The sequence below is a fragment of the Dreissena polymorpha genome, chromosome 8, assembly GCF_020536995.1.
Source record: "Dreissena polymorpha isolate Duluth1 chromosome 8, UMN_Dpol_1.0, whole genome shotgun sequence".
In the NCBI taxonomy this organism is placed as follows: domain Eukaryota; kingdom Metazoa; phylum Mollusca; class Bivalvia; order Myida; family Dreissenidae; genus Dreissena; species Dreissena polymorpha.
Genome location: NC_068362.1, coordinates 39299910 through 39320602, shown reverse-complemented (window position 1 = coordinate 39320602; position 20693 = coordinate 39299910). Strand labels below are relative to the sequence as shown.

The 20693-nt window shown below is 34.5% G+C and overlaps 1 protein-coding gene across 1 annotated transcript; it reads left to right on the top strand.

Annotated features, from left to right (window-relative positions):
* The first annotated feature begins 745 nt into the window (after window positions 1-745).
* Window positions 746-12960, top strand: LOC127840888 (sentrin-specific protease 1-like). Its single transcript, XM_052369345.1, has 4 exons — window positions 746-764; window positions 9752-9900; window positions 10488-10611; window positions 12510-12960. The coding sequence occupies exons 2-4, from the start codon at window positions 9764-9766 to the stop codon at window positions 12582-12584; spliced, it is 336 nt and encodes a 111-aa protein (XP_052225305.1). The 5' UTR covers window positions 746-764; window positions 9752-9763; the 3' UTR covers window positions 12585-12960.
* The last annotated feature ends 7733 nt before the right edge of the window (window positions 12961-20693 follow it).

Below are 20693 nucleotides of genomic sequence, written 5' to 3'. Positions count from 1 at the left end.
AATCTTTGCAATTTCAGTAATGCTCATCTGAAACTGGAGTGTTGAGAAAGGACAGTTACCACTAATGCTCATTTGATAATTGTCGGATTAGGTAGAACATTTTAGTACCCCGAGTACTCTAAGTATGCTACAAAGTACCCGGGGTATAGAAACTATACTAAAAAGTACCCCGGGTATGGCCAGTTGCCTTTAACTGTATTTCCCTAAGCCAGGTAAATTGTAGATACTTTAGACTACCTGGGGTACTTTCAAGTGAAGTACATGTAGCACCTGAACTGACAACGACCGGTATGGGATACCAAAGGGGTCGAAACTTTAACTTCTGCTCGAGCAGAAAAAAATGCTGCTCGAGCAGCATTTAAATGCTGCTCGACCAGCAAAATACTGCTCGACCAGCAAATTTACTGCTCGACCAGCATTTTTTCTGCTCGAGCAGAAAAATCCTGCTCGACCAGCATTTATTTTAGATTATGGCATTAGCCAATCAGAAACTTTGTAATATTTGCCATTTGGTGCAAAACTGGTTTGTTTGGAAAAAATGGCTGCCGCCGTGATGGTGCCTTTTCACATCTTCTGCAAGTTTATGTGACGATCTGTTTAAAGTTTAACATTGACACGCGGTAAGTGCTTTATATTTTGGCTGCAAACTAGTCGATCAAAAAATTGTTGCCATTCGCTTAATGAGAAAATCGATCATAAATGTCTAACGGCTGTTAAAACTTTTGCGAAAATCACGACGATGACTGATAAGAATTGGTCAATGGGTGGGTTCTCTGTTTCTATCGATTTACTTTCTTAATGATGTTTAATTATTGCTTCCGACACAGGTGCCGATTGCCTGTGATTGTGCCTTTCTGGTTAACATTGTTTACGTTTCTCGTTCTCCCCATTATATGTATATCTGCTGTCCTAACTTTTACAATTATCCAAAATATCATGTCTGTTAACCAGTTCTCAGTGCCCCAGATAAGCTGCGTATCTGCGTCTTTCACCCTATTAAAATATTTAAAAATGCAAAGAAATACAATATCATGAGTATTGAAAACGCAACAATTTGACTTTTACGCAAATTCGTCAAATTAACGATACAAAACTTCGATTAAAAATGCTATGCTCATTTTAGGTATTTCTCTTTGGAATTATTATCATAACGCGGTGAAGCTACACTCAGCAAGCTTAGCAAACGGTCATAGTTATTCAAACGCTATGCGTTTTCAATCTGACCTAATTCGTCGCTCATTGTGCATGTATTTGTAAAGCGTCTGTAGTTTCATTTTCTATTACGATGCGAAATAAAAAAGCTAAGAGAGGTCGAAAGACGTCCGAGATTGTTGCGCCAAATATCAGCCGATCGCAAACTTTTCGAATCAAGAAAGCAAGAGCCAATAAGTGCCGAATCATTCGTGTTATCGATTTTGTTAGAAACTGTGCATACAGCATTTGAGTTGACATCCAAAAACATGATGGAAAGTCTGTGACTTAACAAATCTGTCAAAAGTATAAAAAGGCATGTCATTGGTTAGAAATTCTCGACATTTTAAAAGTTTATATCATGGACAGTTTCAAGGATAAAAGATGTTACGAAACATCAGTTTATTAAAATGTATGATGATAGTTTACAGTTCTATTGAATCAATACAAGTGTGCAGCGTCAACGGAAGTAAATCAGCAATTATTTAAAGGTATGCATTTTTATTACTCATTTCACTCTATATGAAGAATGGAATCACCCTATTTTTTAAAATCAATGGTTGAAAACCCAATTTTCCAAATAATTATCTGGGGCACTGAGTTCTCGAGGACTTTTCTCAATTTCAATGTAAATTATTTTTCACCGAGGCCTATTAGCTTGTTCAAAGCTAACAACAGGTAAAATGTGAGTTGTGTCTGAATTACAAGTTGTTTAATTTTTCATATTGAAATGTTTACAATTTACTATTTATTGAATAACTTGGCAGTGCATAATTAAGTTCTGGGATGTTATTTTCAGCTCTGAACTGCGAAAAAAATGCATAATAATTACATTGGTGGCACTATACTGTAATGAGTTACCTTTCATCTGTCCTTCCATTATAATGTCCCTAAAGCAGACTTCCCAAACTTTGCAGAAAGAGATTAGGCATTGTATTACACCACTCATTTTAACCATGGCATGCTATTGTACAACATGTCTTGACGGAAATAATTTCGCTAAAAAATATTTGCAGGAAATAATTTTTCCATGGCGAATCGTTTGTATCTTTTTATCTTTATTCTGAAATGCCCCTCTTAAGAATAATGTCATGTATAGCTGGTTTAGAATTAAGGATGATGATATGTCCTAACAGCATTTTGTCATGTCATTTACTGTACTTCTTAACCTACATGTATTTGAATATTCAGTCCCCATGTAACTACGCCCATATGTTGTGGACATTTTCATACAAGAATACAAACAGGAATATGTATTGGAGTTTGCTGTTTAAATTACAGTCAATCGGAGGGTAACAGGTTGTTTTTAACCAGAAGTGAGGAACTAAACGCAATTTGCAGGGAAAAAAATATCTCTTTATACCACTTAAGTATATTTGCATCACAGGAGCTCTGGTGTCGTGAGGTTGAGGAAACTAGTGTTGAATCTAAAACATTTAGCATCATGGACTCAAAAGTGAGAAGCCAAGTCAGACACCGCAAAATGTAAAATAATCTGTCAGATGTTTGGTCTGACAGGCTACGAAATTCTGTCAGACTGAAGGATAATTTCTGGATTCCACTTATTAGCATACCTGATAATAGCATATTTCTGTAATTAGCATATAGCAGTGCTCCAGATAACATGTGTAAAGGCGTAAAAACGAATAAAATTTCTTAAATAACGATTTAGATTTAAAATCTTTGCATAAAGTTACGCATTGAAAAAATAAAACACGAATTCGACATTTTCGAACGTGCGTAAAACTTCCAGTAGCAAAATTTCATCCCGGTTCTGACACGTCGAGGCGCTCAATTAAAACTACAGCTTTAAGTCAATGTCTCTTTGCTGTTAGGAAGGGCCACACTTAAGAACGGTCGAAAGGCCAAACAGTCTCGATTCTGTTCTCCTGGTATTACAGGCGAGTCATTACTGTTTATTGTACCTTTTTAATTACACTTATCGTAATTTTTATTCACAAGTAATAAACAATATACCTATTCAAAATGTCATTAAAATTAAATGTTACATATATATTTTGATATGACTTTAACGGCGCCCAAAATGCCATTATGACCTAAGCCGAATTGACAGTTACTGTTTTAAATAAAAAATCAAAATGGCCAACCGAAGCGGTGTATCGAAGCGTGGAAGGCAAAAAAAGCAAGATGAGCAAGATAGATGTGGGGTCTTTTGAGCCAGAAAAAGCTGTCCGATTATGGGAAAGCAAGAAACAGAAAAGAAAGCCAGGCTTTTCCAAGACTATAAACCAAAATGTTGGATTGTTGATGTGTCAAAAACAATGCATAAAAATTATTTGGTAATATAGTGTTAAGAATTAATTTTATAAATAGGGGGTAAAATAAGAATTAATTTTTGAAATAGGGAGTAAATAAGAATTTGACAAATTTTTATCTGGAGCTCTGATATAGAATGTCAAAGCACAGATTAATTCTTAAATTTTAATGTATTTTTCTTCTATTAATAGCATAATTTTTAACCCCAATATTCAGAATTCACTTAAAGTCTTTATAGCATAGAACATTCTCAGAATGCCAAGAAAATATGCTTTAAATCTGCAAAAATATGCTCAAATGCAAATGCAAATACCTTAGAATACAATTCCATTTGATAAATAGTTATCTTAAACATCAATCATATACAATGTTGAATTTAAATTTCACTTTGACGATCAATTATTAACAGATTTGACTTATTGTATGCCCCCAGTTGCTATATTTATGCTAAAATGTGTGTTCCTGTTAATAGCATATTCCTGTTATAAGCATAATTTTTGCTGACATGGTATGCTAAGAACAGGAATCCACTGTAGCAACATATTAATCAAGAATTATGGTTTGAATCCGTGAACTATTATTTTTTATGGTGAAAGAAAATCTCCATGGCGCGTTTTCAAAAATTCCTAATCAAGCTTGGTAAAAGAACACACAGAATAGCAAATTTATTACAGCGCCAACTTCCGGGTAAAAATGATTGATTTTTTTTATATTCCTTAAAGACAAGTGCCGCATCATATCCTATGGGTGATTTAAAAAATAATGAAGCCTAAATAAAACATGCAATTTATTTTCTTACCATTACAGGGGTTTTTATCTGATTTTGGGGAAAGGCCTGGCCTTTTTTTTAGGGGAAAAAAATCGCGCGAAACGCCAGATTTTTTGGGGAAAAATCACACAAAACGCCGGATTTTGGGCAAAATAAGGAAGTCTTAATAATCAATTAAGCATATTTTACTGTTTTTAAAACAAATTCAAGGAAACAGAAACCTTTAATTATGCAATATTTTTCTTTTTTCTACACTTGGATCGATTAACTTATATATTGAAAGGTTAAAAAAAAAAATAGTTTTTTTTTTGGAGGGGAAAATGAAATCTATGGGAAAATTTACCAGCTGAGGGGAACAAAAAATCGGAGGGGAAAGGGCCGATGATCGGCGGGTCCCAAAGAAGGGGAAAAAAACCTGCATTATAGCATGTTGAGTTCTTTTTCTATCTTACAGAAGTGTTTCCCATGTGATTAACTTAAATGTGAAAATTCTTCTCAATAACTTGCTTCATTTACAAAATATATTGAAAAATATCCTTAAAATTGCCCCAAGTGTACTGGTTTTGCGTGACATTTTATGTAAAAGGCAATTTTCAATTCTATACTTCAATAAAACTTTCAGAAATATTAGGTATTGCCATCATTAAATGAATATAAAAATGCATATGCTTTAAGAAAAATAAAACAATGCTTCTAACTTAGGTTGATATCTCTTGTAGCAAGTGTTCAAAGCAATGATGTTTTTGTCAATTTTGTGCCACAATTTTCAACTCTCTTCACGTATATTAAGAGGTGGCATCATAAAGTGCTTCAATATTTATAGGCAAAAAGTGTCCCAAGTGTACATTTTGCAAGAAAGTTATTTTAAATTTTTCATAAGATAGAATTTTCAATGTTTTACATCATTTTCTTCAAACCATTAATGTTTATCACTAGATGTACTGAAAATTTGATGCCAAAACCTTGTGAACTTTTTTTGCAAGACAAATATCGCATTGTCCCAAGTGTACGAAATTTTTATCACGTTTGATAAACAGGTGATAGCTTTTAAAAATAAACAAAGGCACCAATTTTCTGGAAAGAAGTACACAGAAGGGTGTAATCTCCAACAGAAAAGGTGGTTTCTTCACTCTGGGGGTGAACTACTCTTATTATATGGGTATGTCTCCATATTTGTCTTCAGAAGAAAAATATAAGCATATAAATGATAATGTGTTGGAACTTGGGAAGTATATTGACTTTACCATAACATTATTACAAAATGCATTTCCTCTTCTCAATTAATGTCAATTTTAATCAAAATGTTTCTCCAATAATCTTCAATGTAGCCTGAAGTTGGTAACAAATGTTGTAAATGTACACTTGGGACACAAAATAAATGTTTTTCTTATAAACCCCCAGAAAGTGAAAACAAACTTACATTATAGCAGAATTAATGATTAAATTTCGATTTAATAAAGCATTCAAAAGCAACTGAAAAAAAAAGCCAAATAAAAGTTGAACATGGTCAAATGTCAAATATGATTGATGACAAAGTCTTTCAGACACTTATAATTTTAAACCACGCAGACTGTCACCCTTGTGGTACAATTCCTACACATCTAAACTAAAAACCATGTTAAAACCTTCGATAAACAAAGGTACAGCACTTATTATTATTTCATTCATTTTTAATGACACATTACCTAAATATATAGAGGATATATTGTATTACAGAGGAAGGTCAAGTAAGAGGACATCGTGTTTAATGTATAAAGTTTAAAAGAACAAGGTCTAATTTATAAAGAACAAGGTCCAATATATAGAGAATATAATGTTTAATATATAGAGAGCAAGGTCTAAATATAGAACAGTGAATATATTGTGTGTTGTATGAGAAAACGGGCTTAATTCATGTGCGGAAAGTCTAGTCCCTGATTAGCCTGTGCAGATTGCACAGGCTAATCAGGGACGAGACTTTCCGCGTTTACAGTATTTTTAGTTTGAAGGAAGTCCCTTCTTACCGAAAATCAAGTTTAAGCGGAAAGTGTCGTCCCTGATAAGCCGGTGCGGACTGCACAGGCTAATCTGGGACGACACTTTACGCACATGAATTTAGCCCAGTTTTATCAGAACAAGACACATATTATAGAAAACGAGGTCAAATATTATAAAAAAATATAAACATGTATCATAAAAAGAAACTTCACATATATTTGAAGGCCATCCTATATTTTGATAAATCTGAGTTTTTACTTTAAGATACACTGCTTTGAGGCCAGGAAAAAAACTTTTAAGAGTATAGTTTTGAAAAATATGTGTTAAAAAACATGAAAATTTCAATTTTTTTCCATATTTTTTTTTAAAACACTTCTGATTTTGTATTTAAATTTTTCTTAAGAACATACTGCATGTTGACAAAACACACAAAATATTGATAACATGTTTTAATTGGTTTTTATTAAGTGCAAAAGACATGTACATTAATATAAAAAAAATCAAAACATTTGGTTAACATCTTTATTTGTGAAAAAGTGATCACATCTGACAGAGCGGCCCTACTCATTTATAAAACTTGAACCCTTTCCCTATGCAATACAAACAAAACTGTTGCCATAACTTAACATCTTAAAATTTGAGAAAAGTTTTCATTTAGGCTTCATCATCCCCACGCTTTTCGGAGAAAAGTGGGGATATTGTGATTATCTCCGTTGTCCGTCCGTCCTGGCCACTTTCTCCTCCTACACTTAAAGCACTAGAACCTTGAAACTTACACACATGGTAGCTATGAGCATCTGTGCGACCCTGCACTATTTGGAATTTTGATCTGACCCCAAGGTCAAAAGTTATGTGGGTTGAGGTGGGGCCGGGTCAGAGATTTTTACTCATTTTTATGCCCCCGGATCGAAAGAAAGGGGGTATATTGTTTTTGGCCTGTCTGTAATTGTGTGTGTGTGTGTGTGTGTGTGTGTCCCAAAACTTTAACCTTGGTCATAACTTTTGCAATATTCAAGATAGCAACTTGATATTTGGCATGCATGTGTATCTCATGGAGCTGCACATTTTGAGTGCACCATACTACACTGAATGTCTTCAAATTGATACTGAACCTCTCTTATGGCAATACGGATAATCTCAACTATGCATGGCCCCATTACCAACCCTGGGGTGCCCCGCCCACATTGGCCACGCCACATAGACCACACCCACCCAAAATTGCCTTTTACTATAATTTCTTCATTTCTACACCGATTCACTTCAAATTGATACTGAACATCTCTTATGACATTATGGTTAATCTCAACTATGCATGGCCCCATTACCAACCCTGGGGCGCCCCGCCCACATAGGCCACGCCCACCCAAAATTGCCTTTTACTATAATTTCTTCATTTCTACAACGATTCACATCTAATTGATACCGAACTTCTCTTCAATGCGTTCAATTTCAACTATGCATAGCCCCATTACCAACCCTGGGGCACCCCTGGGTCAAACATGCGGCGTGGGGATACACGTCGGCCTCTGACGCGCCATTTCTAGTTTAATATTTTTGAAATCACCCATTTTGTGTAAAGTTTGGAGAAAAATCAAGAAAAACATATTTTAACAATGAAATACATTTAAGTTGTATGATGATATTTTCATGTATTTCGACATTTCCAATGTTCAGATAAATACCCTATTTGTACCCATTGAAAACCTTTAAAACTTTAATTTTGCATTGTTATTTTGTGTTGGGCTTGAAGAAAAAAGATTGATCTGTATGCAAATGTTTACATTATATCTCACAATCATAAATAACAATTTCCAATTTATCGACAGTGGTGACCGGGTTTTATCATTATTATATGATTATTAGTGCTTGTGATCATATTTCAGATGCCCAGGGGCCTTTATGGTTGGGTTAGGGAGGGGTGCTCCCTCCCTTCCTGAATTGATTTTTAGCTCCACTGGCCAAAGGCCAGTGGAGTTTATGTCATGGTCCTGTGTCCGTCATGCGTGCGTCCGTCCGTGCCTGCGTGCGTCCGTCAGTTTATTAACTTTTCCTTTAAACATCTTCTTCTCCTAAACTACTGGTCCAATTCTGATGAAATTTCTCAGTAATGTTCCTTGGGTGAACCTCTTTTAAATTTGTTCTAATTATGCGCCTGGGGTCAAATTTGACCCTGCTCTGGGGTTACAAAATTGAACATATGCTTATATAAGGCCTATTTTGTGAAATCTTTCAAAATCTTCGCATCCATAACCATTTGGCATAGGGCTATCAAATTTGGTATGTAGAGACATCTAATAGTCCTCTACCAAATTTGTTTAAATTATGCCCCTGGGTTCAAATTTGAAACTGCCCCGGGGGTCACAAAATTTAACATATGCTAATATAGGGTCTATTTTGTGAAAACTTTACAACTCTTTTTGTCCATAACCATTGGGCCTAGGGCTACCAAATTTGGAAGATAGTGACATCTTATAGTCCTCTACCAAGTTTGCTCAAATAATGTCCCTGGGGTCAAGTTTGACCCTGCCCCGAGGGTCACAAAATTGAAACATATGCTTGTATGAGGCCTATTTTGTGAAAACTTAAAAAATCTACTTGTCCATAACTGTATGGCATAGTGCTACCAAATTTGGTATGTATTGACATGTATTAATTCTCTTCTTAGTTTGTTCAAACTATGCCCCTGGGGTCAAATTTGAAACTGCCCCGGGGGTCACAAAATTGAACATATGCTTATAAATGGCTAATTTAGGGGTAAACTTTAAAAATCATTCTTGTCCATAACCATTGGGCCTAGGGCTACCAAATTTGGTATGAAGTGACATCTTATAGTCCTCTACCAAGTTTGTTCAAATTATGCCTCTGGGGTCAACTTTGACCCTGCCCCGGGGGGAGGGGGGTCACAAAATTGAATAAACGCTTATAAAGCGCCTATTTTGTGAAAATTTTAAAAATCTTCTAGTTGAAAACCATTCGGACTATGGCTACCAAATTTGGTTTGCAGTAACATCTTATTGTCCTCTACCAAGTTTGTTCAAATTATGCCCTTTGGGTCAAATTTGACCCTGACCCGCGGGTCACAAAATTGAACATTATATACACTTCTTTCTTGCTTATTTTGTGAAAACTTTTAAAATATTCTTGTCCTTAACTCTCGGATCTAGGGCTACCACATTTGTATGTAGTGAGATATAGTAGTTCTCTATGTGTCCAATAATTATGTTGATGAAGGTGGCAGTGGTAATGACTTGATATGTCTGTGAGATATGAATGCCAAAGTCTTCGATTTACATAACATGAATTTTTATGTAAAAGTGGTGGTTCTTCATAAATTCTACATGTTCTTTGTAAATGATGACCTCTACAAAGTTGTTCCAGGAGTACCATATTGCCTGACAATCTTTTGTTTTATTGTTAACTTAAACTGTACTTGATTCTAGCATGCCACTATACTTCTTTGAAGTAATTTGAGCAAAGTTCCCACTGTTTAGTAATGTATACATTGTTTAAGGTACATTTTAATTTCACATTTTGTAGGTGGACTTCAATATGTATGATCTACTTATGCTGCCACAATGTAAAGGCAACAATCACTGGGTTTTGCTGGTTGCAAGTGTTATGTCCAGGACTGTAACCATTTACGACTCATTGGGTGGTAACAACAAGGCCTTGTTCGATTTGTTCTGGTAAGGTTCAAAGCTGAAATTCATTTTTTGTCTTACCTGCTTGATATAGCAGTCACAGTAGCAGTTGGTGTATGTGCATTTTATGTGTGTCTCTGAGCTTATCCAAACTGTGATTCGATAATTAAATATGCAATTTTTAATATAGCTTACCACATATGTTCTCCATGTAGAGAAGCTGCAGAGCATGCGTTAACAAGAGATCAAAGGTCACATTTAGGGAGCTTTTTTGGCCAGTTCCAGTTATCATTCATCAGGCAATATAGCAAACAAGATATTCAAAAAACTTTGTAAATCTTATTTGTTTTCTATATTTGGATTTTTATCTTAAATATTAACTTGTAATGAGCACCAACACTTAAAAATGATATAAATATATATAAATTTAAGCTTGCTTTCTTAGTTCATTCTTATTTATTATTGTGTCCTATCTCTCACACTTATGTGTTTCAAATAATGTGTTAATAGATTCACATATATATATATGTTTGAAAACTGATTACCAAAACAATTTGGTATAGATAAAGTACCGCTTAAGTATATAGGCACATGATTTTTGTTGATTTTTACCAACAAAATATTTGTTGCAGCCAGTTCATGTGTCAACGAGGGCAAATTGTGAAAGATGGCTTGGAAAAAATCAGTTCAGAGTTAAAAGCGCCACCTTGCAACAAACAGCGCCACGGAAACAGCTGTGGAGTGTTTGCATTGATGGTAATAAATAAGCTTTATATTTCTATATAGGTGTCACTTTGTCGTACTGTCGGTCGGTCTGTCTCGAAATTTCATCCGATCTTCACCAAACTTGGTCACAAGTTGTATCTTGATGATGTTTAGGCCAAGTTTGAATATGGGTCATGCTGGGTCAAAAACTAGGTCACGGGGTCACTTAGTGTGTTTTAAACCGAAAGTTTGTCCGGACCATAACTATGTCATTTATCGTTAGATTTTAAAATTACTTGGTACATTTGTTCACCATCATGGAACGGTGTGTTGCGTGAAAAAAGTACGTCGATATCCCCAAGATCAAGGTCACACTTGGAGTTCAAGGGTCAAATGCTTGTCCGGGCCATAACTTTATCATTTATTGTGAGATTTTAAAATCATTTAGCAAATTTGTTCACCATCATGGGGCGGTGTGTCGCGCGAAAGAATTACTTCAATATCTCGAAGGTCAAGGTCACACTTTGAGTTCAAAGATTAAAAATGGCCATAAATGAGCTTGTCTGGGCAATAACTATGTCATTCATAGTGAGATTTTAAAATCATTTGGCACATTTGTTCACCATCATTGGACGGTGTGTCGCGCGAAAGAATTACGTCGATAACACCAAGTTCAAGGTCACACTTTGAGTTCAGAGGTAAAAAAAGGCCATGTTGATAACTCCAAGGTCTTGGTCACACTTGGAGTTCAAATGTAAAAAAAAATGGCCATACATTTGGACTGCATGTCATGCTAAAGAATTCAAGAGTTCAAAGGTCAAAATGGCCATAAATGATAATGGCATTATCATTCTTAAAAATAGCCATAAATTTGATTCTCTTGTTTTGTGAAGACAGCATGCAAAATAGTCTGTGTCAATTCGGCCATGGGGGTATTTGTCACGTCTGTGACAAAGCTCTAGTTTGCTTAGTAAAGATCTGCATTAACTTTTATTCAACAAAATAATGGGAGAATGTAGAATATAATCATCGTACCTTTCTGTTGGTGCATTGGTTTTTAGAGCCTTGCATTTTCTTTTAATTTATAAAGGACATGATATTTCATATGTAATATCATAACCTGAGGATCAAACTGTGTTATAGAGTCTTTTGTCAAATAACCCTGAAAAAAGGTTAAACAAGAAGATTACTCATATTTTAATTTATTAATGTGTCATATAATGAAAAAAAGCATTCTCTTTGCTCCAATATATTGTTTTGTATGAAAAGTTGTTTTTCAGTGTCTTAATGTGATTGTATATTTATGATGCATAAAACATGAATACTTTTCACTGTCAAACTATCGTTCTTGCAATTTTATTTTCAGAAATAGTATTTTTTGTGAACACTTAATCTAGTGAATATATATGCTTTTCTTATTGCAAACAACTGTTGTTGTTTTTATGCCCCCCTTCGAAGAAGAGGGGGTATATTGCTTTGCTCATGTCGGTCGGTCTGTCGGTCCGTCCACCAGGTGGTTGTCAGACGATAACTCAAGAACGCTTGGGCCTAGGATCATGAAACTTCATAGGTAGATTGATCATGACTCGCAGATGACCCTTATTGATTTTGAGGTCACTAGGTCAAAGGTGAAGGTCACAGCAACCAGAAATAGTAAAATGGTTTTTGAATGATAACTCAAGAACGCATACGCCTAGGATCATGAAACTTCATGGGTAGATTGATCATGACTTGCAGATGACCCTAATTGATTTTGAGGTCACTAGGTCAAAGGTCCAGGTCACGGTGACCCGAAATAGTAAAATGGTTTCCGGATGATAACTCAAGAACGCATACGCCTAGGATCATGAAACTTCATGGGTAGATTGATCATGACTCGCAGATGACCCCTATTGATTTTCAGGTCACTATTTTAACACAAGTATGAATGACTTTTACTTTATTTCCAGACTGCCAAATGTTTGGTCATTAAAAAGCATCCCACAATGTTGCGACAGGCCCATGATTCAGTTTATCGAGACTAGTCGTGAGAAGCAGACTTCTGATTCCTGGAGTGCGGCAAACATATCTGTGCGACTCGATCACTCCACTGTAAAGACCCGCACGGCATTTAAATGGATATTATCAATATGTGTTGTTGCTCGAAAATATGTTTGTGTAGCAGGAAATGCTTTGGGCTCGATTAATCTGAGAACTCAACAAAATATTAATAAAATCCTTCTGTGCCTTTTAGTTCTGAAAACAGAAGTAGCCAGTTGGTATTACACATCTCCTAAACAAGTACAGCACGATAAAACTTATAAACCTAGATATTTATTTATGTAGTGGTGTATTTTTCAATGAGTGCCTTATGATTCCAAAAACATATTGACTTAAAATAAATAATCCCGATGGCGTAAATGACTTATCATTTCATGTTCATGAACCGGCTTTAAAATACTTTGTAGACTTATCTGCTAGGCGGTGAGGACTTTTAGACCACCTGATAAACTTCAACTTTATTTGCCCTAGTTCAGTAACCGACTAAACATATGCTAACATTATACTGATGACTGATGAGTCTGTTGTGTCTTATATTCTCATTGCTACTAAAAATATTAAGTCTATTTCAACGTTTAGACTAATAATAAGCAAATTCGTTAAATTGATATCCCCGCCAAATAAATTTTGATTATTGATGGGTGCAGAACTAACAGAAAAGTTTATTTGAAGGGTTGTACCCTTATCTCACTTATTTTATAGTAACAACATAAAAAAACAATTGGCAATAATTTAAGAAAGTGTAGGGTTATAGATTTTGTGCATGACACCTCTCCTCATTTATATCTTAACGTCCATTAAATTTCATCTTTAAATCGTGTACAGTATCTGTGATATAGTCCTGTAAAGTAACATCAGACATGTACATATGTACTAGGGTTATGTTTCTTGTGCATGGCACTTATTCTCATTGACAATTATACACCCATGAAATTTCATGTTGAAATCTTGTATTTATAGTTTCTGAGATAAAGCCCTGAAAAGTTACATCATACAAAAACAACAAAGGGCAATAACTCTTATTTAAGAAAGTGAAGGGTTGTGGTTCTTATGCATGGTTCTATAAATGAGATATAGCCCTGAAAAGTTACATCATAAAATAACAATAACAAGAAAGGGCAATAACCGTTATGTAAGAAAGTATACGGTTATGGTTCTCGTGCATTGATAATTATACACCCATGAAGTTTCATGTTAAAATCTTGTATAGTATCTGAGATATAGCCCTAGTTACATCATAGAAAAACAACAAAGCGCAATAACTCTTATTTCAGAAAGCGACGGGTTATGGTTCTTGTACATGGCACCTCTCCTCAGCTATATTTATACACCCATAAAGTTTCATGTTGAATACTTATATTGAGTTTCTGAGATAGAGCACTGACAAGTTTGTGAGTGACTGCACTGACAGACAGACCAACGGTACGTTTAAGTATATTTAGCGTACCCGGGGTACATTAAAGTATACTTAAGAGTACACGGGGTACTTTAAAGCATTACCCGAGCTGAAGCGACAATTGCCAATCAAGCTTATTGACATATTAAATAAATGATGATAGTGGTAACTATGATTGTATGAAATATAATAAAATAGTTTTCCTGAATTGAGTGTACATGTGAATTAGCTAAAATAATGATAAAAACACCGATTGGGATTATATATTTCTGGAACTGAATTTGGTTCATAATAAGTTTTTAACTTTTTTAAGCTAAAATAATATATATATATTATATAATCTGAAAATATTTTCTTCAATCAATGTTATATCTTTGTATTAAAAAAGTGCAACACTCATGACTGTAAATTAGGCATTACCATATTTCTTTACAACGTAATGCATGTACATCATCGATATATATAACATTTAAAACGAAAATCGTTTTAAAATTCAAATGTTTGCATTGTGTTAGAACTACTGTTTCGATATCTTTGTTGTGAATAATGTGTTAAGGTTCAACGTCCGAAAAAAAGATGTCCGAAAATAACTGCAAGCTGTAAAAACGCGAAATTAAGTTGAATTGAAACAACAATGCGTTAAATATTATTTTTCATCAATCTGACATTTTTCACGGCGACTGATCGGAGCAATATCACGGAGGTACTGTGAAATCGTCAGATCTCACGATCTGACAATATTGACGCTACACCGGTCTATTTCGTTTCCGTAGAGATAGCTAATCTCGTCCGTTTGTAAGCTCAAATTTGATTGGCCGACGGGTTCAATGGTTTATTCTAAAAATAAATGCTGCTCGAGCAGCATATTGCTGCTCGAGCAGGAATTTTGCTGCTCGAGCAGCATTTAAATGCTGCTCGACCAGTAAATTGCTGCTCGAGCAGCAAAATGCTGCTCGAGCAGCATTTAAATGCTGCTCGAGCAGCATTTTTTTCTGCTCGAGCAGAAGTTAAAGTTTCGACCCCTTTGGTGCGCCATAGACCGGAGCCTGATCATATGGTAACAGGGAGGATATTTGATCATCTAAAATATGCCATTCTTCACAGGCAGTCTTTACTGTTTTATATTTAAATCACTAGCCTGAGAGCACGTTTTGCTTTTTGTCAAATTGGTTTACATTTATTTTGTCAGAGGTAAAAAGCATGTTTGTACGGATGTCATCTTTAAGTTTAAATGTGGAAAAAAATTACACATTGGTAATACAGTAATAATTATAAAGACTACATGTTGAAATATTGTGATTTTTAGGTAACACAAACCAACTGGTCCGTGTGAATAATGTTCAAGAGCCTTCTACTACTAAGTACTAATTATGAAAGGAATCAAGATGGCGCCGACCATGCCGAAACAGGTATTTTTTGTTGTTTTCTACCCTTTGTTGACGGAATTTATTTTTTTAAGGCTGCCCACTTTCAAGCCACATTGCTAAAAAGGGTATTTGCGTTATTTTGTGTTGAAAATCGATCTAAAACTCGACTTTACTCGGTGCAAAATTTTTAAGCGAGGACTGTTCGCCATTTATTTTGTGATCTTTGCTGGGTTTCACAATAGAAAAATCGCCCTCGTGATGAAAATATAGCAATTGAAAAATAAAAATATTGTTTCGAGGGTTTAGTAAATGTTTATTTATGCGTATGGTTAGTTAGGGGCATATACAAATCGTTTTTAAATGTATGCACGCTTAAAATAATTTATGATCTAAAGGGGTCCCGCATTTTTTATGATCTAAAAGGGGTCCCGTTTTATATTAAAAACAGAATCTCCACGGAGGACGTGTACAAAGTTTAACAATTGTCGTTTCACGTAATCACAAAGAAACAGCTACCAATTATGTATGTATTGTATAGTAGATAATATAGATTATACACTATTTTAGAGTCCTATTTTGTCACAATATATATAGTTACCGTGTATGGAATTTTCGTGTGTTTTCAATGCTATTATGCAATATGAAACTGTTGTGAAACGTGTTCGTTCAAATGTTTATAATATGCTAGATATTAATCATCGACTGGAAATTTAAGAATTACTTTCTTTTTAAAAGTATATAACTCATATATAAATAAAGCCACATATTCTTGTTGTTATTCGATTGGAAATTTCTTTCTTATTGAATTCTAATCTATTCTATATTATGTACACTGCTTCGTTAACATCCGTTTTACCTAGTACATGTAAATAATTGTGGATGTATAACATTATGACGTCAAAATATACATGTACATGTGATGTCATTTAGCCTGACACCAATTACGTTTATGTGTTTACCTAATTATACAAGGTTTTATACATGGTAAGGTGAAATTTCAACGTATTCCCGATAATTGTTCCATGTCAGTTTTATTGTATAGTTTAAGCATGTAAAAGTGTTTATACGAAAAAAGTGTTCACACAGTTTAACCAATTATTTTCAGACGGACATGGAAACAATAATCGCTTCTCGGCTTTGTTCTGAACGTGGAAGGGAATTTAAATCCAGAAGCGACTACAGTCGACGTGTCCGAATGCATCAAGGTCAGGCACCATACCGCTCACCGTTGCGGAAAGATGTTTTTTTTATAAGGGCAAGCTAACGATGCACAGGTATAACAATCAATTTGTTGCAACTATAGCATTTCCTTTGATATGCACACTTTGAGTGATTCATAAATTTAATTGTTACCACAACGTTTAATGATGCTACTAAATATAATGTTTACGACGATTGTTGTCATTTATTCGTATAATACGGATATTACTACAACAAATATGTTTAAAATACCCTATGCTCCATAACGTCAACACATATAAATATATATAAATCGCATGGATGTAGAAGCAAGATCATTATTAATGTCAGCTCGATTGCATGACAGCTTTATGCTAACAGAAACACTCGCAAAACATTTCCTGTGAATAACCAGTACATTGTGTCCTCTAAAAAGTAGAATTATAGTTTCTTAATGAGAATAAAATGCAGAACTTCCTGTTGGCTCCTCATCCATGACACCACTCCGATCGTTTGCCGTCATTAACTCAACGACAGTGTATGATGACCCTTAATACTTGTATGGAATAATTATTTTAACATAAATCATACACATGGAGAAAAGGCTAGGGAGACATGTGGCAACTGCGGAAAGCGATTTTCCACACGTCAACAGGTCGCAAAACACGCATCAGTCCTGCACTGTGAAGCAAGACCAAGTTTCAAATACGATACGTGTTGTTTACACTAAACATCCAAACAGGGTCTCCAGGACCACATCGCGTCCCAACACGAGGGACGAGATGTGCACGCCTGTCACTGTGGTAAGACTTACAGGCCACTACAAATCTTTACAGACATAAAAACTCAGCCAATAATAAACTTTGGACGTGCGACTGACTTTTAATCCTCGTCGTATTCTGACAATTGTATTAACCCGTATTTAAACCATTGTTTTGACTTTTTAGTATCAATTTGTTGCCATTTTGGAAAGCGCATCCGTGACTAGTTTTTGCTTAGCGAATATTTTAACTATTTTGAAAATTCATGTCACATTACTACTGTTTTTGTCGCTCAGTTATTTACATGTGTTCTTATGCGGATCTCGCGTTTTTTATAGTCATATGTTTAAGTTTGTTTGATTTTATGTTTTGTTATTTGCTTATTTGATTGGTGTGTTTTAAACTGTGATTATACTGTGATAAAACGGTTATCCCATGTATATTCATTTCAGATTTGAAACTGTGATTTTACGTTTAATTATGCAATTGTCAAATGATAAGACACAATTATAGTTTCGGGGTCGTAACCAAAACATTCAAGTATTAAGTTCTGCGATACTTAAAGCATTGAAATGAGATTATATTTTGTGTAAAAGGTACTCAAGCGCTTACCTTATCTCATTTCGGCTTTTTCGATTGCAGTCGATTGCTGTTATTCAAAACGACTCGCAAACTGGATACAAAACAATCAAATATTTTACTCCTATTTTAATTTCAGTATTATCCTCAGATAATGTAAAAATATTTTTGAAATACATCCCCTGAGCTTTTATATTGTTTTATATGTTTGAAGATAAAATAAATAACTCACACAAAGTCTTTGTTTATTTTAATTTAAAAGTATTTTACATTATGTAGTGGTGTATGTATTGAAGAGTATGTCATAATAATGTGATCATTGTAAACACAGTAAAACTTATAAGACGTAAAACGCTTGTTCGTTTCTACGAACTAACTTTTGCGCATGAACGTGTTTGTCATTCAGAACAAATAAATCTGTTATTGTCGATTCCTCTGTGTCTGCTTATCTCGGCACACTAAGTGAGCTTGACAACTACAATATGCAGAAAGGGAATAAGGTACTTCTAAGGAAGGTGTTTTGTAATAGAATTCCCTTGCTGTAGCCGTGGATAACTTGTATATATTACAGTGAAAGTAGTTAAATGTACAAACATTAGCTCACCTTCATACCGACATTTTGTTCGCTTAATTCGGTTTTGCAAAAGGCAATGAAAAGGGCTGTCAGAGGAATTTTACAATCAACCATTAACGAAATTATTGTTAGCGGGTTTGAAGTCCCTCTAAGGTATTTGTAGTGTTAAGAATGATACGAAATACACAATTTACAAAATTCAAGGTACTTTATTAAACATTAAAAAAATACACATGTTCTCATCATCGCTGTTCTAGGTATCTTCACGCTTTACAACAAAATTAAAAAAGCAAACATGTCAAAATTTAAATTAGTCTTTGTTTCCTGGTGACGAAATGATACATAGTATTGCATATTTCTAACAAATACCTTTAGTAGTATTACATTTATATTAAACATATTAAGTATCGTTCATATCTCCTTGAAAAAAATAAACATTGGACAGAGAAACCGAAAAACAGCAGAATGTTTTTACAGAGTTGCTTAAAATCAGACGGGCGATATGAACAAACACATAAATAGACAACCCTGAAGTATTTTTACTCCTTAATAAACAGGTATATATCATAGATAAAACATAGACACGCATCAAATATTCGTTTTACATGCAAGCTATACATTTCACCAATAGCTTTTTAATTAACAAAACTACGATTTATATGTTTAAATAAAATAAAGATCGATCAAATTGCTTTTAAAAGCAAATTTGAAATATAACACGGAAGCAATATATAAGTAATAGGCCAACTTAATTATCAAGACTCTCAATCAGAATTAAAAACTATACTGTCCAGATCGTTGCTACTAAATGCCCATTCGTTTGGTTGGTAGCATTTTGCTGTAGTTTTCTCGTGCTTTTTTCCCACCACACCCCAAGCGCCCCTTTCTGTACAGCATTACTTTCCGTGGCGACGTGGTCAACCTTCTTTCGACAAGGCAGTCGCCTCCTTCCAGACACATCGAAAGCGCGGTAGCGGTATAAGTGCCGCATTTAAAACAACAACATTGAAATGCCGATTTGAGGAAATCAAAAAATACATATATATTGATAACGCAAGTCTATAAAGGGTTCTTTTCTTTGGCATTTATTCATAAAATGTTATTCTGGAGAATGCTGGAAAATTAAAAATAATATAATAATAACGAAACACCAAATATATAGTTTCTGATGGGTTATATTCAGAAAAGCTTCTTATTCTCATAACAATTTATTATGAGTAATATCCACAGCACGTTTTCTTTTTAATAATCCCTTGAAAAGATTGTATTACGGACCAGTTGTTCGAACTATATGGACCACCAACACGACTATACAGTAACAATACTTTGATGTACTTAGTATGTGAAAACCTTTAATAAACGCATATGTGTGTGTATTTGTAAAACTTAAACAGAGTAAATATCTTATTAATGGTCTATAGTACACGATGATGCATGGCATTTCTGTTCAAGGTATGAGCTCAATTCTGTTTGATTTATAAATTCGCCGGTAATTAATCGTCGGTAAATATTTGGTGTATTGTAAACGATAGAGGTTAATTGCTACAAGAAGTACCCCTTTTGGTGTAAGTAAATGCCATGCTATAACTAAAAACTATAAGTCTATTCAAAATGTTTAATCAATTTCACTTTGTATTAATAAAATGACAATTAAGTCATGTTTCTGTAAATATTTGTGTAAATATAACTATCGCGAAAAATGCACATTTTTAAATTCTATCAAACCCTGAACATTTATCCATTATCATCATGGTTCCAAAAACTGGTCCGTATTGTATGCAAATTTACCCGTGTTGATACCTTATTCAATACCGTTAACATGTTCGACTTATAAAAACGGGACCACTCTTACATCATGAAAAATTCGGGACCCCTTTAGATCATAAATTGTTTTAAGCGTGCACACATTTAAAAACGATTTTCATACGCCACTAACTAACCATACGCATAAATAAACATTTACTAAACACTCGAAACAAGATTTTTATTTTTCAATTGCTATATTTTCATCACGAGGGCGAATTTTCCATTATGAAACCCAGCAAAGATCACAAATACATGGCGAAAAGTCCTCGCATAAAAATTTTGCACCGAGTAAAGTCGAGTTTTAGATCGATTTTCAACACAAAATAAACGCTTATACCCTTCTTAGCAATGTGGCTGGAAAGTGGGCAGCCTTAAAAAAAAATAATTCCGTCAACAAAGGGTAGAAAACAGCAAAAAATACCTCTTCTTCT

What these genes read in the sequence shown, in the direction of transcription:
- LOC127840888 (XM_052369345.1), top strand. Translation starts at nt 9,764, where the DNA reads ATGTATGATCTACTTATGCTGCCACAATGTAAAGGCAACAATCACTGG. An exon ending in GCCTTGTTCGATTTGTTCTG is followed by an intron (nt 9,901 to 10,487) that starts GTAAGGTTCAAA and finishes TATTTGTTGCAG; the next exon opens with CCAGTTCATGTGTCAACGAG. An exon ending in GTGGAGTGTTTGCATTGATG is followed by an intron (nt 10,612 to 12,509) that starts GTAATAAATAAG and finishes CTTTATTTCCAG; the next exon opens with ACTGCCAAATGTTTGGTCAT.